This window comes from Colias croceus, chromosome 23 (genome assembly GCF_905220415.1).
Source record: "Colias croceus chromosome 23, ilColCroc2.1".
Lineage (NCBI taxonomy): Eukaryota > Metazoa > Arthropoda > Insecta > Lepidoptera > Pieridae > Colias > Colias croceus.
The window spans coordinates 6,162,388-6,182,330 of record NC_059559.1 but is presented as its reverse complement, the minus strand read 5'-3'; the positions used below and the strand labels follow the sequence as shown (position 1 = coordinate 6,182,330).

The following is a 19,943-nucleotide window of genomic DNA, read 5'->3' as shown; positions in this document are numbered from 1 at the left end:
TTTAATGATAAATGAATCGTAACGTTTTGTAAACGTATTTGTTCTAGATTATAATATAATGAAAAGAGTTCCTAATTCTTAAATTATTTGAATACTAGGTCAAAATTACAAATTGTAGTCTCATCATATGTACGGGACATACTACATGGTTGTCTAATTTTTATGACTAGAAAATAGAAATAATAAACGATTTAAAATATTTCTGGTCCAATTATGAATAAAACAATCATGTACCGTCGTAAAATATATCATTATTATATTATCTATGTTTAATAATATTATAACGATGTTTCGTTGTGTGAATAATGTCTGTGCAGGTTTTCAACAGTTTTTTTTACATTCAAATTGTGTTTTTAAAAAGAGTTTGTAAGCAAAATCTCTACACTACGGTTTGGAATAATAATTATGCAGGCATTATTATTCTAAATCTGGTTACGTTGTAAGCGCCTTTTGGCGGGATGTTTTTATATTTGTTTTTTTTTCGTGTTTGTATGAAAATTAAAAGCCCTATTGCTTTGTTTAAATGTGTTTTATTTATAGATTATTGAAAGACGACGAATTTTAAAGTCATCGTGTGTACTTAGTGACTACTGAATCTTAATTAAATAAAAATTCTTCTTTATATAAATAATTTATTTCATCTATCTCTATTAAATAACAATTATAGTGGCCCACGTATTCTTCATTATATGATAAAGGATCACGAGAGAATTTTTTTAATGCTAAATTATAAATACCCAAAATCATTTACATATTATTATAAAAATGTAACTAATTACTTAATTTAAAAACAAAATCAATTTTCGCTAAATCATGCGAATTTCGAGCAAGGTTACCTCGCGCGTCATCTATAATTAATATTAATTAAAAATATTATTATAAAAAAAAAAACATCAATAACCCGCCAAACTCAAGCAAATCTTTAAAAATAAAAATAGGTACCTAACAGTTTTCTTAAAATAGATGAAAAAGGGTCGAAATCGCGCCAAAATCAAGCAATAAAAAAACCTTTTATGAAAAAAAAAACAAATTCCCCGCCAAATTACGCGAATCTCGAGCACGGTTTCCTCGATTGCGGCGCGGGTAACAACCTCAACGACGCCATGTTGCTCTTGGACGCTGACAGCTCCTTCCTCAGTCGCACAATGTCGATCTCAACCTGCCGTTTACGCTGGAAATGCACTGTATTATTATTTTGTATCGCGTTCAGTGGTTAGTTAAATAAGTTTTTATTATTACTAGCTGTCCCGGCAAACGTTGTTTTGACTTACTCCTATCACTAAGGGGTATGAAAAATACTTAGATATTGACCGATTCTCAGATCTACCCAATGGCACACAAAATTTCACGAGAATCGGTCCAGCCGTTTCGGAAGAGTATGGTTACTAACATTGTGACATGAGAATTTTATATTTATTTATAGAGAAGAAGATAAGAGATGAGATATATCTTGGCCAGTGGCGTAACGTGCCTTGGGGGCCCCGTATAATTATTAGGGGCCCATAAGGTTTTTATAGATATGAATTATTATAAAAAAAATTGTTCGTGTTTTTTTTATTTATCTACACACTAACTACTGAAATAATTAGATTTTTAAGGTTTGGTCATTGTGATACACTGTAGAAAAATATGAATAAAAAACAAAAATATACTATGAATGGAGCACTCCCCGTTGCATTAGAGTACAATATCAGTTAATCATGTATTTAGATTTTCAAGAATTAGGTACTGCGAGAGGTAAAATATTAAAAATTAAATTTAATATGTTATTCACAATCAATTAAAAAAACACTTAGTATTGTATTTTTACTGGAATAAAAAGTGGCCGTTATTTTATTTCGAATATCATATATTTACTTGATAGTTCAATATAACTATTATAGTTACCTTCAATTCGTTAGCCAGTTTAGCCTCCACTTGCGCAAGTCGCTGTCGCAAGTCAACAATATCTCGCATAAGTCTTGCAGCTGCTAGCTTGTAGTCTGCCTGAAAATTGGTAATCAAATTCTTAATTAAAGAATTAGGTGCTAATGTTTTATCTATATTAACTATACTAATATTTTAAAGCTAAAGAGTGTGTTTGTTTGTTTGAACGCGCTAATCTCAGGAACTACTGGTCCGATTTGAAAAATTCTTTCGGTGTTAGATAGCCCATTCATCGAGGAAGGCTATAGGTTATATTTTATCAAGACCAATAGAAGCGGAGCCACGCGGGTGAAACCGCGGAGCGCAGCTAGTAACTAACTGAAACTTACTTCTGAAACAACTACGAACGACTATGTTTAATTAATTGAAATGATTATTTAAAACCTGTTAGATTTATCGAGCAATCGACATCGAAAAGCGAGCAATGTTACTTTATATAAGTAAGATACAAGTTATATAGTATAGTATACGGCTTACAACTTTAGAAGGAGCATTCTTAGCGACGTTTCTGCTGACGATGTCCGGTAACTGTGACACGGAGCATGGAGTGAATATATCGTTCGGTGCTTTTGTTACTCCTTGGATTGCCTGCAATTATAGAAAAGGAAATTTTTAAAGAATATAAACCACATTCGACTTTCGACTGATTCGAATCCATACTAATATTATAAATGCGAAAGTAACTCTGTCTGTCTGTCTGTTACTCAATCACGCCTAAACTACTGAACCAATTTTCATGAAATTTGGTATGGAGATATTTTGATACCCGAGAGGCTACTTTTTACCCCGGGAAATAGGATAGGTTTTATCCCGGAAATCCCACGGGAACAGGAACTATGCGGGTTTTTCTTTGACTGCGCGGGCGAAGCCGCGGGCGGAAACCTAGTTTTCTATAAAATAGTATGTACATAATATTTTAATTAATGTACAACACATTGCAAGTTTATTTCACAGCACAGTACGAAAATGGTTTCTATAGGATGTTTAAAAACTTGATTTTTAATTAGGTAGGGAGAGTAGATATTATACTGTAAAAGTCTATAAATTTTCAAGAACTATTCTGAAATTGATACAAGTTTCTTCAATAAAAGCGCTAATACAGCTTTATGGAAGACCCCTTTCATATTATAAATCTCATTTCTATGTCTATTTTTTTATTTTTTATTAATTGGGATCTCTGTGAGTTTAAAAATATTGTGGTTGTGTGTGATTATTGCAAAAACAAACTACTAGGCTAAACTACTATTTATCTTTATAATATCCGTATGTATGTATATGTATAATACTTATATGTAGTCTTATACTTATTTATTTAATGATTTTTGTGTTCTGCACCATCAACCTCATCATAAAACGTAATTCTCATGATCCTCGACTAAAGGTTGCCTGGAAGAGATCGCTGCTTTAGCGATAAGGTCGCCTTTTTGTACGTGTTTGTTTGCATGTGTTTTTTCATATTGTCTCCTTGTGTTGGTGCAAATAAAGTATTTTCATTCATTCATTCATTAATTCATTCATTCATTCATTCTACTAGGCTATGCTAAGATAGGCCAAAAGTTTTTAAGTAGGTAGCTATTTCTTTTAATAAAAGCAATCAACTAAACTAACATGCACAACCGCGTTCCTCGCGTGTTGGACGTGATGTGACTCTTCCTTCTCCAAATGCCGCTTCAGGTGTTCTATCTCGCTTGTTATGTTGTGCTTCTCTTTCTCGAGCCGATGGTTCGCTTGTTTTAATGCCTGTAACGATATAGGTTTTCCCTAAGTTTTATGGTTTTACGCTCATTGCTTCACATTATTATTAAAATTTTTACCACAGAATATACATATGTATCATGTAGGGCGTATGCACATTATCTATGTGGTTTTAGAGGCCACAGATTGCAAATCTATATGCAACAGCCTAAGGTCACAGCCAACTATGCCAACCAAATTTTTATATAGCCATTCAATTAACAGCCTGAATGATATCCATCCGAACATTATGTAGTAAATAATATTTTGTAAAAAATATTATGCTTGCTGGGCTTTTATAAAACTTAGACCCGATTTCACCAATATTTTCTAAATCAGAGATTTATTAATCGAGCTTCAAAATAAACATGTATTTTAACATCGTTGTCAACTCTTCAGGTCCCAAGAAGGAAATCTAACAGCCGTTTATCAAATCGACCTATAACTGAGCGACTCACGAATCATTCATTCGTATTTTAAACCGCCCGAAACAAAATGTCATAGTTGACAATGCCATAGTTTCGCACATTAGGGCTATTTGTTCTAGTTGTATAATAACTGTCATGTTTGGTAATTCGACTAAATCGAGATGTTCTGATACAGTATAAAATTTAATAATCATGTAGTAACTTTTACGTTTACTGGTTTAACCTCCTGAGACCCAGGATTTTTTTTTCTTTCTTTTTTAATAAAAATTAGCTGTATCTGTTCTAATGCAATTATAGATATTCAAAAAAATGGAAAAAAAAATATTTTGTGGAAAACTTGGATTTTCTTTATGTCATTTATATATTACAGGGGGTCCCAGTTCCAAGTGGAATAAGTTTATGAAAATGAAGAAAAACTACATGTTTTCTTAGTTATTTCATATTTTTAAACTTGAATCTAAATATTCATTATTCTATTCATTGTTCTGTGTCTATTTTTTGTACCTTGGTTCAAGGAAAGGTATTTTTAAGGGTGAGAAACGACCAGTTCAAGTATTTTACACCGGCCGGCGGTGTATTTATATTGTCACGTTCACCCCTAGGTCTTATTTCTAATCCATCCTCTCGGTCAGCCTCCTCTAATGCTTGGTCCACGTCATGTGTGTCCCCGAGATGGTCTGCCAACAACTGAAGATGACATACATAGTGACGATTCTGTTTGGACATGACTCATAATTATTGGACGAATGGAAGAAGAATCATTTTCTGGTATTCGGGAGGCGTCATCGGTATCATTTGGGGGATTATCTTCATCTCAAACATTTATTATTCAATTAGACTTCTTCTAAAAGCACTTTTGAAACGTCATAACAGTATTAACGTTTACCACCGATTCGGAAAGCAGTATCTATGGAGAAGAACCGGCAAGAAACTCCATAGGTCCATCATTTAGGTCAATATTTGACTCATACAGGTGTTGGTACACCTCAGTATCTTATAATCCTTGAAAATTATACTAAAATCTGTAACATAAACTGAGGAATGTCATATAGGTAATACATGGGGCCCTTGTAACCAATACCAATTTGGCAAGAATTGAGACCAAATGTCTTACCAGTATGACATAAAAGAAAACATTCATATTTTTCACAAGTTTTAGATTTATTTTACAAAATAACTATTGCGGTTGCAAAAATAATATGTATTATAATTAGAAATACAAAGATATACTGCAATATACTTAAGGTTCCACTAGAAATGTAAGATAACTGACCACGTGTTTTCCGTCGCACAGCCACCGTCAACTTCGAAATGAGATTACTTCAAATCACTGTCACTTATAAAACCAAAAACCGTTTAGTATAGAGGATGACATACCACTACATCGATTTGAGGTATTATTCCCGCATATACGCAAAAGATGGCGTTGAAATATTTTTTTATTGTCTATGTAATATATATATGACCGCAGGCCCCAGGAGGTTATATGTCAAACGATTTGGTCGTTACCATGGTTACAAATGTTTGATGTTATTTGGAGATTGTTTTGTTGTGATTTTTCTTGTGTTATTTTAATTTTATTTTGAGTTGAATAAATACAATAATGTTGAAGAAAAATCGCGGTTCAATTTCACTTGGTAGAAGGTAAACTGGATCTGGTTGAAATTACGAAAAAAAATTCGGAGTCCGAAGGAAAGTGGGGAGATATCTCATACTAGAAGAGCAATTAACAAGAAAAATAAAGACAAAGATAAAAGAAAGCAGTAAATTAATAGTAAATTCTTGTTCGTAATAACCTAGTATCTAGTTGTTATAACCAATTTATTGAATGATGTTGATAGGTACAATCTAAGGGTACAATAAAAATGTTTTATAAAAACACAAGTTTTATTTATTTAGGTAAGTAACTAACATGAAAAATTACATATTTCTATAACAATGTCACATTTAAATTAAATTAGGATCATCATCATCGTCAGCCCATATACGTTCTCACTGCTGGGACATGGGATTGGTAGTGCTAACTTAAACTTAAACACGGTAAGGGATCAGGTCATTATCCACCACGCTATCTTATGATATTATGTCGGTTTCCTCACAATGTTTTTCACCACTGAGCCATCACTGCACTGCACTACAATAAGCAGTTGGTCTGTAGGTGAAACTGATTGATTCCTTAAACAGAATTTAAAATTAAGATAAGTAGGTACATTTCATAATCATGAGGAGGCCTGAGCCTTACCTGAGTAGTGGTGAAGTTTACATTTGAAGTACCTATATTGGTATTCAATACTAGATTTGACATGACTCACAGGATTATTATGGTTTAATTGAAAATAATACAGTATGTAGGAAGGAACCTTTTATGCACATAAATATAAATATTACCTCACGAGATAGTTTTACTTACAGATCCGACGGTTATTCGAGTTTATCTTCAATTAATTGCAATACTTCCAAAACCGATTGTTTTGATAAACGAAATCTTGTACTAAAATCAACATCATCATATTCTACGAAACAATGACGACCTCTTTATAAATTCTGGGCCGTCGCGTTCGCACTATATTATACTTAATCCAAATTATACAAATCATCCAACACATCTTCATTTTCAAAAATAAAATAGGTAGTATGCAGAGTCCATCTTGACAGCAAGAAAACATCAAATCATTTTTTCTAATCGCTTGTTAAAAATTTAAAGAGCCTCTATGCCAGTAATTAAATATGATGCCGTGTTAAGGAAACTAAACCTCGATTAGGTCATGGTGGGACACTCTCTTACATTGATGTCCTGTTAAAAGAGTTAACAACGTGTTAAACTAACTAACAGAGCTTGGTGAAACTGGGCCTTAAGCTTATTGTAGGTATTATAATATGATCTCTGATTAAGCGTAATACCTCAACTTAAGTGGTAATACCTTCATCTGATCCCGCTTCTCATAGTGACACTCTTCGACCCTCCTCTTGAGTTTCCTCCTCAACTCGTCGAGGAGGGAAGAGAGGGTCGCGCGGTTGGACTCCAACTCAGCGCGGTGCTGCACTATTTGGTTGATTGCTGTTAGAAGTTTTATACCTGGATACAGGAAAATAGTTTTTTAGATCGGTTAGTATTTTTATGGCTGGAATGAGGGAAAATAACATATTGTAATAATCTATAGCAACTATTAATAGTGTGGGGGAAGGAAGGTGAAATTCCTTCATTGAAAAAGGAGCATTCTCTACTAGACTGCCGCGCAACTAGCCGCAGCCGGTAAGACTGATTGATATTGCCGGAATGTTGTAGGTATATTCGCGATTCAGGTTTCGGTACAATTTAACAAATTAATTATAAAGTTTGGATGTATTTGTTACTTAATCACACAAAAATTTTGATAAAAAATGGCAATGTTAAAGCATAATTTAGACACGGATATTAATTTTTGCCCGTAGAGAGTGATTTAACCATGTTGTGGAACGTCGATCCTGCTATTATATTTTGGTTACAATAAAATCATCGCTTGTTGGCTGCAGTGCAAATCAGTGCAATTTTTTTAGGATTCAGTCAGGTTAACTTATTCCTTACCTAATTATTAAGTTCAGATTTTAAATTCAAAATTATTATCAGTTAAGTTTCTTGTTAAAATACTTACGTTGCTCATTAAGTCGAAATCTTTGCGCGGCTGGTACGTACGAACAACTATCAGGGCTCGGGGCCCCGGAATCTATTCCTGGGAACGACTGGGGCCCCGCGTAGTCCGGCATCATTGTTTCTGAATGATCCTGTGTGATAAATATTTATAATTACCAATATATGAAATGAAATGAAATGAAATGAAAAATATTTATTTAGACCCACATTACCCACATTCGGTCAGCCTTTCTTGAGGTAAGTATAAGTAGTATCACAGGTAGTATACATATGAGTATACACGACTTTCTTTGTTTTTCCGCTCACATTGTCGTGTTCTTTAAAAACTAATAATTTAATTTTTATTCGTTTTTAATGAGAATTTTTTTTTTATTTCATATAAGGCGATTAACACACGGCACCGCGCACCGCGGCGGTTGGCAGTGAATCCCTACGAGGAACGGACTGTTCGACCGCGCGGTCGGGCGGTGTATGTGTGTTTGGTATCAACGGATTTAATAGAAGCCAATGCAACTTGAGAACCGCTTCACCGCCAACCGCGGCGGCACGCGGCACCGTGTGTTAATCGCCTAACTAATTATTAAAAATTAACTTAACATTCACTGATAATTGTTATGGACAGTAGATAGAAGCACTAATTAATTCTAAATTGCACTTACCAAAGACTTGTATTTCGGCAGATCGTCACCAGAAAATCGCACGGTGTGATGCCGCAGCTTTGGCGTGTTCGGGTGCATTATTTTCAGCGCCATCTTGTTTTCGGGAGCGAAAATCTAGTTAATTTCATTGTTTTTAATAATATTAATCGATAGTAAAATAAAAAAGAGTGTGTGTGCTGATCACACGTGTCAGAAGTGAAACTTCTTTGAGAAGATTCAATGATACCAAAATCGTCTTACATCGTCCATGACGTGACCGTATTGCCAAGGCGCGTCTTCGACTTCGTCTTCTGTAGGTACCTACTTCTAAATTGAAATTCTGTACTAGAATTATATTATGGAGAATTTTTTCTCATAGCTGGCAGGTCGGCAGCAAAGTGACCATAAGCTATGAACATTTTCAGAGCTGTTATTAATTAGATAAGTAAACAACCCAAATCAACTCATAATTTTTTGTCTGTCTGTCAGGTTTATCTCGTTCAATTCTAATTTATTATCTGAATAGATTCGTTGAAATTCGTATCAATCTGGTAGGATGTGTAGACTTATACCTAGGGATTTGTTTCATCTATAAAAATATCTAGTTCATTATACTTAACTTAGAAAACTAATAAAATTTTGATATGATTATCTACCTATTGTAGTACCGTAAAATGGGGTTAATAGACACAACTTTCAACTTCTAGACTGATTTTCTTACACATTTTGTATTAAAGCTGTTATCAAATATTTGTCAAATTGCGAGTCTCGTTTTAATTTACCAAATAGTTATGCTTTGATTATACATAAATTTGAGAATTATTTGTGAAATAGGAAAAAGTAGGCCGTTTCTATTTACCTTGAAAGTGGGGTCAAAAGATACGACAGAGGGGTGAATAGAGAAAAAACTTAGGGTTGTCAAAATCAACTTGTATTGTACTTATGTACCTACTTATTCGTTTTTCAGTAAACAACTATCAACAATAATTGAAAAGTTTAATTTTTGTAATTATAATCATATTGGTAGCGTTTGTTGGTGAAAAGAGTTTGTATAAACAAATGTGTATGTCAAATACCTATGTGTCATCTTATAATTTCTCTCTTCCGTCTTTGCCCTTCGTACTACGCGCATCGTCTAATAAAGAATCTTAAGTTTATTTAACAATCTTTGCTTTTTCCTGCCCAAAACCCATCAGGTTATGGGCCCAGGACGTTATCTTTGCTCTGTATATAATTATTTTTGAGTTTTGGCAGAATAAAAGTAATTTTATATAAATAAACTAAAACGCCCGTCCATACATGTAAAAATGGCGACATCGACATCGGTTTCGACTTTAACTCCTGTGGAGAAGTTGAGCGGCATAGAAAACTACAGTAATTGGAAGTTCCAACTGAAAATGCTACTCATTCACGAGGACTTATGGGACGTCGTTTCGGAAGATAAAACTGAAGATGTCAAAGATGCGGCTCATATGAAGAGATCTCAGAAAGCTCTTGCTAAGATCTGTTTGTCAGTAAAGCCCTCGGTTTTTACGCATGTAAGGAACGCAGAGACGGCGCGGGATGCATGGATTAATTTGCAAAAGGCGTACGAAGACAAGGGGTTGTCAAGGAGACTGAGTTTGCTTCGTCTTTTGTTTGCAACAAAATTATGCGAATGTGAAAGCATGGAAGCTTACGTTGCGAAGATTAGCGACCTAAGTCAACAGCTGAACGATATTGGTTCACCTCTGGAAGATGATTTCGTTGCAGTTCTCTTACTGAGTGGCTTGTCTCAAGACTTTGATCCACTCATAATGGCACTTGAAAATTCTAATATCAAGTTGTCGAGTGAAGTGGTCAAAGCGAAGCTCATGCAGGAGAAGCATCGACGTGATGAAAAAGGTGATACGAGTTCAACAGCTTTGGTGGCGGCACGTAAGAAAATCAAATGCTTTAAGTGCAAGAAGCTTGGTCACTTCTCGAGGAACTGTAAATCTGTGAAACCAGTTAAGGCGGAGAGCTCAACAAACCAGTTACTATTGACAGCATTATCAGCTTGTGTGCAGAATGATATATGGTTAATAGACTCTGGTGCGAGTAGTCATATGTGTCATGACAGGAATATACTAAATAACTTTGTTCCTGGTTATGTGTCTGAAGTCAAGGTGGCTAATGGTGAAAAACTATTTACTGCTGGTCGTGGTGATGTAAAAGTAAATTTGAAATTAGGCATCAAAACAATCAGTGAAGTTTATCATGTACCGAATTTAGCTACAAACTTGTTGTCAGTCAGTGCGTTAACTAGGAAGGGTTTTAGAGTTATTTTTAATGAAAAATGTTGTAATATATTCTATGGTAAAAAGCTAGCAGCTACAGCTGTACATAAAAATGGTGTTTATCAATTAGAAACTGCAGAATCTGTTAGAGAGCGTGATCTGTGTGTGGTAGGATGTGGTGGCTGTTCTATGTTTTCAGGGAATAGTGTAGAATCTGCGACTACCAAGATAAATACAGAAGCTCAAGATTTAGTGCAGAAGAAAGCATCTGAGAGCTGTAAGAAAGAAACTGAGCTGAGTTTCCAGGCAGCTGCTAACTCTGTTACGCAGGAGACATGGCACAGGAGACTAGGACATCTCAATATGAGGAGTATGCATTTGTTAATGAAAGGTATGGCTAGTGGTATTACTTATGATAAATCACAGTTCAGTCAATGTGAAGCTTGTGTTAAGGGGAAGCTTAGCAAATTACCTTTTCCTAAGAAGGCACAAAGTAGGTCAAATGAACTGTTAGGTGTTGTACACAGTGATTTATGCGGGCCTATGCCAGTGAAATCTTTCGGTGGTGCTAGTTACTTCCTCACGTTTATTGATGATTGTAGTAGGAAAACATGGATTTATTTTCTGAAAAATAAGAGTGAAGTTTTCGATAACTTCAAACATTTCAAGGCAATGGTGGAGAACCAAACCAATAGAAAAATAAAATTGTTGAGGACGGATAATGGAGGCGAATATGTCAATTCTATATTCCAGGAATATTTGAAGGATAACGGCATCATTCACCAGACTACCATACCGCACTCGCCTCAGCAGAACGGTGTTGCTGAGCGGGCCAACAGGACAATCGTCGAGAAGGCTCGTAGCATGTTACGAGACGCAGGCTTAGATGGGCAGTTCTGGGCAGAAGCGGTCAATACCGCTGTTTATTTGAAGAACCGGTCCCCTACAAAAGCAGTCTACGGTAGCACGCCAGAGGAAAAATGGACTAATGAGAAGGTGAATCTTAGCCATTTACGTATATTTGGTTGTGTGGTTTATGCCTTGACACAGAATCGTAAGAAATTAGATTCAAAATGTAAACCTTACATTTTTGTAGGATATTGTGAAAATAGTAAGGGTTATAGATTGATTGATCCAGAGAATCTCAGCAAAATTATTAAATCAAGGGATGTTGCTTTCTTTGAAAACAAATTCTATACAAAAAACACTGAAAAATGTGAAAATGGTGATTTTTTCATGATGATAAATAATTTACAGACTGAGAATTTAAACTCAAATGATTCTCATGTTGAAGTGGCACAGTCTGAAAATTCACTATCACCAGAAAAAGGGGAAGAAAATGAGATTGTAACTAATCCCAGAAGACAGTGTATTTTTGAGTTAGATGACTCTGACAGCAGTAGTTCTGTTGATCCTTCCGATGTCACTTACATTCCAGGTGAATCGACACTTGAAGATGCGATGGATACATCGGAATATGACAGTGCGTGTACTGCAATGCTGACCTGCATTGGAGATGAACCAGAGACAGTTCAAGAAGCTCTAGGAGGGGCTGAAGCTGTTCACTGGAAGAAAGCAATGGCTGATGAGTATCAATCATTTATTAAAAATAAATGTTGGACATTAACTGATCCACCTAAAGATCAAAAACCGATTAAATGCAAGTGGGTTTTTAAGAAAAAGAAAGATCTTGATGGAAATCTAAAGCAGTATAAAGCCAGATTGGTAGCTAAAGGTTTTACACAGCGCTATGGAATTGATTACGAGGAAACTTTTTCTCCAGTGGTTCGATATTCCACTATTCGCATATTATTGGCTTTAGCAGCTGAAAAGCAGATGGATATCGATCATTTGGATGTAAGAACTGCTTTTCTAAATGGAGATTTGCAAGAAAAAGTTTTCATGGAACAACCGGAAGGTTATAAAGTAAAAGGCTGTGAGCATAAAGTATATAAATTGCATAAAGCAATTTATGGCCTAAAGCAAGCTTCGAAGTCTTGGTATGAAAAGATAAACCATGTGTTGGTTACAAAACTTTGTTTCAGAAGACTGTCTTCAGAGCCCTGCGTGTATTTTAAATCAAATGGTGAAGAATTAGTCATCATTGGGTTGTATGTGGACGATATATTATTATTTTCAACCAGAAATTCACAAATGAAAGTTGAAATAAAGAAGAAACTCATGCAAGAATTCGAAATGAAGGATTTAGGGCCAGCCAGCCATATACTTGGTATGCGCATCACAAGAAACCAAGATAATATCTATCTTGATCAGTCTAGTTACATAAAGAATGTTTTAGACCGTTTTCATATGACTGACTGTAAGCCAGCTCAAACTCCAATGGAATCGGGATTGAAACTTGTAAAGGCTGATAAAAAGGAGGAGAATTTGGAATATAGAAATTTAATTGGTTGTTTAAATTATATTTCAGTTAGCTCCAGGCCAGACATCGCGCACGCGGTAAGCATGCTGAGCCAGTATAATGATTGTTATGATCAGCGTCATTGGAAGGCCGCGAAACGCGTACTACGGTATTTAAAGGGTACTGTAAACTACAAACTTGTTTTTAGTAGAAGTGGTCTAGACATCAATGGGTATATTGATGCTGACTGGGCTTCGTGTGAGGTCGATCGTAGGTCGTACACTGGGTTTGTGTTTCAAATTGGGAACTGTTCTGTATCGTGGGAAAGTAGAAAACAGCGAACAGTCGCTCTTTCTAGCACAGAAGCAGAATATATGGCTCTATCAGATTCTTGTAAAGAAGCGTTATTCATAAGAACTCTGTTGTATGAATTGTTAGGTAGGCATTGTTCTGTTACGATTTTTAATGATAACCAATCAGCACAAAAATTGTGTAAGAATCCTATGTATCATGCTCGTACGAAACATATAGATGTGCGGCATCATTTTATAAGAGAAGTTGTAAAAGATAATATTGTTAATCTGAATTATTTGTGTACTTCTGAAATGACTGCCGATATTTTAACAAAACCACTTACTAAAGAAAAGCATTATAAGTTTGTAACGTGTTTAGGTTTACAATAAATTTGTTAAATTCTTAAATTGTAAAAACTAAACTTGTTTAATGTTGTACAATAATTATGTACCTACACATTTGTTTAAGGGCCAGTGTTGGTGAAAAGAGTTTGTATAAACAAATGTGTATGTCAAATACCTATGTGTCATCTTATAATTTCTCTCTTCCGTCTTTGCCCTTCGTACTACGCGCATCGTCTAATAAAGAATCTTAAGTTTATTTAACAATCTTTGCTTTTTCCTGCCCAAAACCCATCAGCGTTAGTAACATTACAAAGGTTGAAAGAATTACAGTCACAGAAAAACATTTTAACAAAAATTTTTAATTGAAACTGTCATGATGAAAAAATACTCGATTGACAACCCTGAAAATCATGTTTCTATTAACCTCTTTCTCGTTGCTATCAACCCCTCACTCGTATCTATTCACACCTTTGATCGATTCTATTGACCCTAAGGGCGTGTCTAATCGCCCCCCACTCGGTTCTATTCACCTCGAATTCTGTAAAAAATTTCTAAGTCTCGACTTTACTAAAAAATTAGAACAAAATGATGGAATATTGATACTCAACTTTTTATTCCTAATAGATGAGAAACTTAGCTATCCAAGTATGCAAATTGACAAGGAGATAACGGTGAAGAACTTGATGTTTTTTTAAAAGTTTTACACAGTTAATAAACAGTTGTACGCAGACGTTCACTTCAACAGCTTTTTTCTTTATGTCATTAAACTTTACGTAAATTTTAATGTTGCCAGATTGAAGGAAAAATGTTGCAGTTTTATTAATAGTGGGAATAAAGATACTTTAACAGACTATAGAGACACTAGAACGACCTTAATAAAGTTCTCAGGTTTGTTTCTATACACCCCGCGATTTCTATTCACCCCATTTTACCAGTACCTATAACCTTCGGCAGAACTGTCTGCAATTCTACATATTATTGATATTTATGTAGTTGACCTCAATATATATAAAAAGCTTACACGTACGCAGTATAACAGCTCGAGTCTAGACTAAAATTAATGGATTCCTAAACGTTAGTAAGCACTAAGTCTGATTTTAGGAAGTGTTCAGTTGACGTTTTGTATTTATGCAAAGTTTGGATATAAGCAAGGTTTAATCACAGAATATTTCATGTGTAGAGTAGGTTGTTTTGGACTTATAAATAAATATCTGCCCAATACGTGTTTTATTTAATACCATTCGCCCAATTTTTGCACCCAAGTTGCAAATGCGGGCAATAGGAATAGACAAAGAAATCCAGAAACTTTCTTTTATCACACAAAAATGGTTATAAATATTGGAGGAAAGGAAGGAATGAAAAAATAGCTATGTGTGGTTGCGATAAAAAGGATGCCTCATAGGACGTCTGAAGAACGTCGCCTCAGCTCTGTTTTTCAGTGTAACCCTACCGACAATTAATTATTATTATTTAAATAGATAAGTAAATGTTTCTTACCCGATACAAGTCCCTTCGTTCTGTTGTTCAACCAATTTTTGCATGAAAATTCGTACATCGCAATAAATCCAATTGACTATACAGGGTGTTATAGAAATAAATATTGGATTTTTATGTTTGTTATCTTTGAATAGGTACCTAATGTGTCTGTAGTGGTCAGTTATTTAGTCCGGGATTTATTGGCGTGCGCTATTTAGGGCTAAACTTGCCAATAACTTGTAAAAGTATACTTTCAATTGCCCAAAATATAGGTTGATGGACTTACTAGCAACATGCTTGAGCAAAATAAGTATTGTTTGTCTTATTCAAACTAAAATAAGTAGGTACTTATCTATATTTAAAGAGTGTGCTTCTCTTTTTCACTAGATGCATAAGCCCATACTTGCTCTGTGGTCTGTGCATCTTCTGTGCATAAGCCAAGTGCGGTCTTTGGACACTTACGAATTACGATACCTTTACCGATATAAACTTTTTTAGTAGGTAGATAGGTATATTATAAATACAATCTCCTTTTCTGAACACCCTGTACATAGAGGCTAACAAGCCGTACTTGGTACGCCCTCGTTCATCGTAAAAAATATCATAACATTGCCGATGAGCCTTTTCCATTCCATTTCGCTGGCGATCTGTGATTTGGATCGCGTTATTTATTTTTTTTATTTATTTTTTATTTTTATTTCTTTATTTATATCAGGCAGCATTGCCCATATATTGTTAGTAGGTAGTAGGTACTTATTCTAGTGTTAGTAAAACTACATATACTTATTTTTAGATTTTAGAGTTATTAGCCATTTTTTATTGATAAAATTATGTACATTATTGAGAACTTTTAAAATACTATTATCATTTTTATTAATTCTATCCCTAATTGAAAAGATTTTTTTCCTTAATATAGCATAAAAATCATCTACTCTGTATAATACAAACATATGAGATGCACTACAAAAACGTGGCAATCCCATGAACATCCTGAATGCATTATTGTATTGTACTCTAAATGTGTTCATTGTTTTTCGTGTATGCTTCACCCACAAGCTAGTTATGTAATAGTGATTTATTTTAGCAAAACACTTTGTTATTTTTTTAATTTACTTTTGATTGTACTTATATAACAAACACATACAAATCTGTGGTAAATATTGTACTGGGATTAGTGGTAATAGAAATTAAATTTTTATCATCTGAAACAAGCTCCGATACTACTGGACTGATTATGAAAATTCTCCAGCAGAAAGCTAACTTACAAACTGTTCCTCTGTCAAGATGTATTTTTAATTTTATTAAAATGGCTTTTTATAGATACAATATCAGTGCATTTATCGCAGTGTCCCCATGCATATGGATAATGCTGATCACTTAGGATCCATCAAGTAATGCCTGTTTTTGCCTCTTCATAAAATTATCAAAAAAATATGTGCGTGTACTAGTGTACACACGTAAGAAGTGAAACTTCTTTATGACTTTATTTTTCAAAAATAATTTACTATATGCAACTTTACAGAAATACGTTGAATCACGCGTGGTAGGGATAAGAAAAAGATGGCGCGTTTCTGTCTGGAGATAGAATGGTAGAGAATAATTTGACTATGCGGTTGAAAAGTTGTATACTGCATAACACCATCCACAGTATGACAGTAGTTCGGTAAACCTTAAATTATTACTGCACAGCACGCGAACCGAACACGCACTTGTATTGCTTGTTGGATAAAAATAAGCCATGGTTAGGCTATAATTATTTTACTATAGTACTAACATTAACATTAGTTATTTTACCTAATAATATTATAAAGAGGAAAGGTTTGTAATTATGTATGTATGTATGGTTTTCACGCATAAACTACTGGATCGATTTTGATGAAAGGCACAAATAATCTTTAGACCCTGAGAAAGAACATAGGCTACCTTTTATTGCGAAATATGTACCACGGGCGAAGCCGAGGCGGACCGCTAGTTTTACCTAATTTGAAAAATATAGTGCTTGGGTTCTAAATTAAAAATAATATTATGTAATTTAATTTAGTGTTAAAATAATGATAGATTTTTTTAATTAATAAATTTCTCAGATATACCTAATAAGAATTTAATAATAGGTAACTGACGAATTGAATGAGATCTTTTAAAACACGTTTTTCTTATATTGTATTTACTACATTGTGTTCTTACAGAAGCTTTTTTCATATCATTTTTTTATTATATATGTATATCATGCTGCACTATCTTACATTAGTTTTCTTTAATAAAATAAAATGAATTTTAATAAAACAAAAAAATGGTTCATTTCGAATTTAGTACAATTACCACCACAATCTTCTACAATCTTCTTACATTTTCTATCTTATAAGAATTTATAATAGGTTATTAAATAAAACGACCAATCAATATATAATAACTATTTATGTAAGTATATAAACAGTACATCGATAAGAAAAAAATAATTCATTTACCTAACTCACGAAAAAAAACTAAAACATAATTAATAATATTATACAGTCATATCACGAAGGTTAGCAGACAAAGTACACATTTGCTAAGAGTTCACTTACCTTCGTAAAATGGCCGGGCTATACCTTAAAACATACATCCTCACACTACACATATTTTTATTTAAATAAAAAATAAAACCAATAGAATTCTCTTAAAAAAATCTTGCAATGTCCACTTTTGCATTATCGATCTATTTTTTTTTTTTATATTTTACGCTTACTCTTAAATCTATTAACACTGCACGAATCTACAAATTTTTCGGCCCCGTTAGTTTTGTTTTTTCCAAATAATAATGACACGTTCAATTTTATTTACATTAATTACACGATCGCAATCAATTTTGTATTTTCCGAGATTCAATAACATTTTTCTTTTGACATTCCAATTTTCCCGCCAAAACTATTAAGCTATCTAAAAAAACGCGTTCCTTTTTCAAACGTGGAATTAAAAATTCCATTTTTTTTTCGTAGATGCCAGCAGCATTTTCTACGTCACTTTCGAAACTGTCAATGTCATTCCAACATGACACAGATAATAAATTTTCGCAGCACTAAAAGGACCAAAAACTTGTACATAACTATGGACAGGGCAACGCCCTCAACTTAGATGCTACCTCACCGAAAGTCTCGCTATAATAACCTATTTTATACAAATTTCCATACACCCCGAGAAAAAAAAAACTAATCTATTTAAATACCGGATTTGAAAGAAAATTCTGAATATTTTTTTAATTATTTTTAGTACAAAAATTATGATTTTTTTTTTGCATAAAAATTTTTCGAAATCCCACGCGGACGACCAAAAATTTTGGACAAGTAAATCAATTCCGTTACACTTTTGGCAGTCCGCACATCTACGTCTAATGATAAATATTTAAAATCAATAATTTAACCTGAATAAATGCGTATTCGAATGAAAGAGGATTTTGTGAAAATGTAAAATCAATCGTGCATTCGAAATCTTAAGCCACGTAAAAATGCTCGTATTAAAAAAATATACATCAAATGATTGGATACCAAAACGTTATACAGGGTGTCCTAGAATTGATCCTACAAAAATTAAACGATTTTAATGGTCTTACCACAAAACATATTTAAACACAGTCTAACTTTAAACCAGGGATCTGTCACTTTAATAGTTGTCTATGTGAAATACGACAAAACCAGATTAAAGAGAACCCGCGCTTAAAGTTAATCCCTGTCTAAAGTTTTTTGTGGTAAGACAGTAAACGTTTTAAAACTTAAGGCATATTCAAACTGTAGCGGTATCCGCTATGCCGTGGGTAGCGGTATCCCGATGGACACGCGATTTAATCTCTTACCTAGTATATTATAGAGACTGTAATCGCGTACCGATCAGAGTACAGTAACGAACAAGCGAACGATACGCGATTAGAATCTCTATATTATACCACGTAAGAGATTTAATCGCGTGCCACCTGGATACCGCTACCCACGGCGGTGGAATACTGCTCTAATCTGAATAGGCCTTTATTTTGCGATATCGTAAACTAAGCTATCGAAAAACCAAGATCAAAATTCACCAACACCCTGTATAAGAAACCATAAAATTTCCATATGTACAATACCATTAAAATAAATATTGATTAAATGAATCTAATACGCGGTTACAAACGAACATTTCTACAAGCCAATATTGAAAAAACTGAACTTATCTGTAAAAATACGAATCTAGGAACATTATATCTTAAAAACAAAAGCTAAATAATAATAATTTATATAAAAAAATGGAAGATGTATACATATAGAGTGACATACTTAACGCACGTGAGAGCGTGCGTTCTCGACCGTGTCTGGATATAAAATGACTCAAAAGTCAAAATAGGTAAAAGGTACCACTATTTATGGATACCTTTAAAAATTAACTTTTTAATTTTTTATGAATCTTTCTGTTGTATGAAATTTACGTTTATTTGTAAAAGAACATCAATTAAATCTCATCAAAGTAATCGAAGACTATAACTCTTCTCTTCTTCTTTTTTTCAAATGGCAAATCCCGATCCCAACGGACGGATTCTGCTAATGTCAAGTTTTGAACAGATGGTCAGTTGAAGTTAATGCTCATATTAAGCGTACTCTGTGCTGAGAAAAATCCTACTAATATTATAAATGCGAAAGTTTGTGAGGATGTGTGTGTGTGTGTTACTCTTTCACGCAAATACTACTAAACCGATTACAATGAAATTTAGCACACATATAGAGGGTAACTTTATTTAACACATAGGATAGGTTTATCCCGGAAATCCCACGGGGACGGGAACTATGCGAGTTTTTCTTTGAAAACGCGGGCGAAGCCGCGGACGGAAATCCAGTCGATCATAACTCAA

General features: G+C 34.0%; 1 protein-coding gene across 1 annotated transcript; it reads right to left on the bottom strand.

The window, feature by feature from the left end:
• Window positions 1-1,025: 1,025 nt before the first annotated feature.
• LOC123702182 lies at window positions 1,026-15,202 on the bottom strand. The gene is made up of 8 exons (XM_045649861.1): window positions 15,113-15,202; window positions 8,379-8,492; window positions 7,721-7,850; window positions 7,010-7,164; window positions 3,535-3,666; window positions 2,404-2,514; window positions 1,888-1,986; window positions 1,026-1,171 (listed from the first exon to the last, which is right to left on the bottom strand). The coding sequence occupies exons 2-8, from the start codon at window positions 8,469-8,471 to the stop codon at window positions 1,043-1,045; spliced, it is 849 nt and encodes a 282-aa protein (XP_045505817.1). The 5' UTR covers window positions 8,472-8,492; window positions 15,113-15,202; the 3' UTR covers window positions 1,026-1,042.
• Window positions 15,203-19,943: the final 4,741 nt, after the last annotated feature.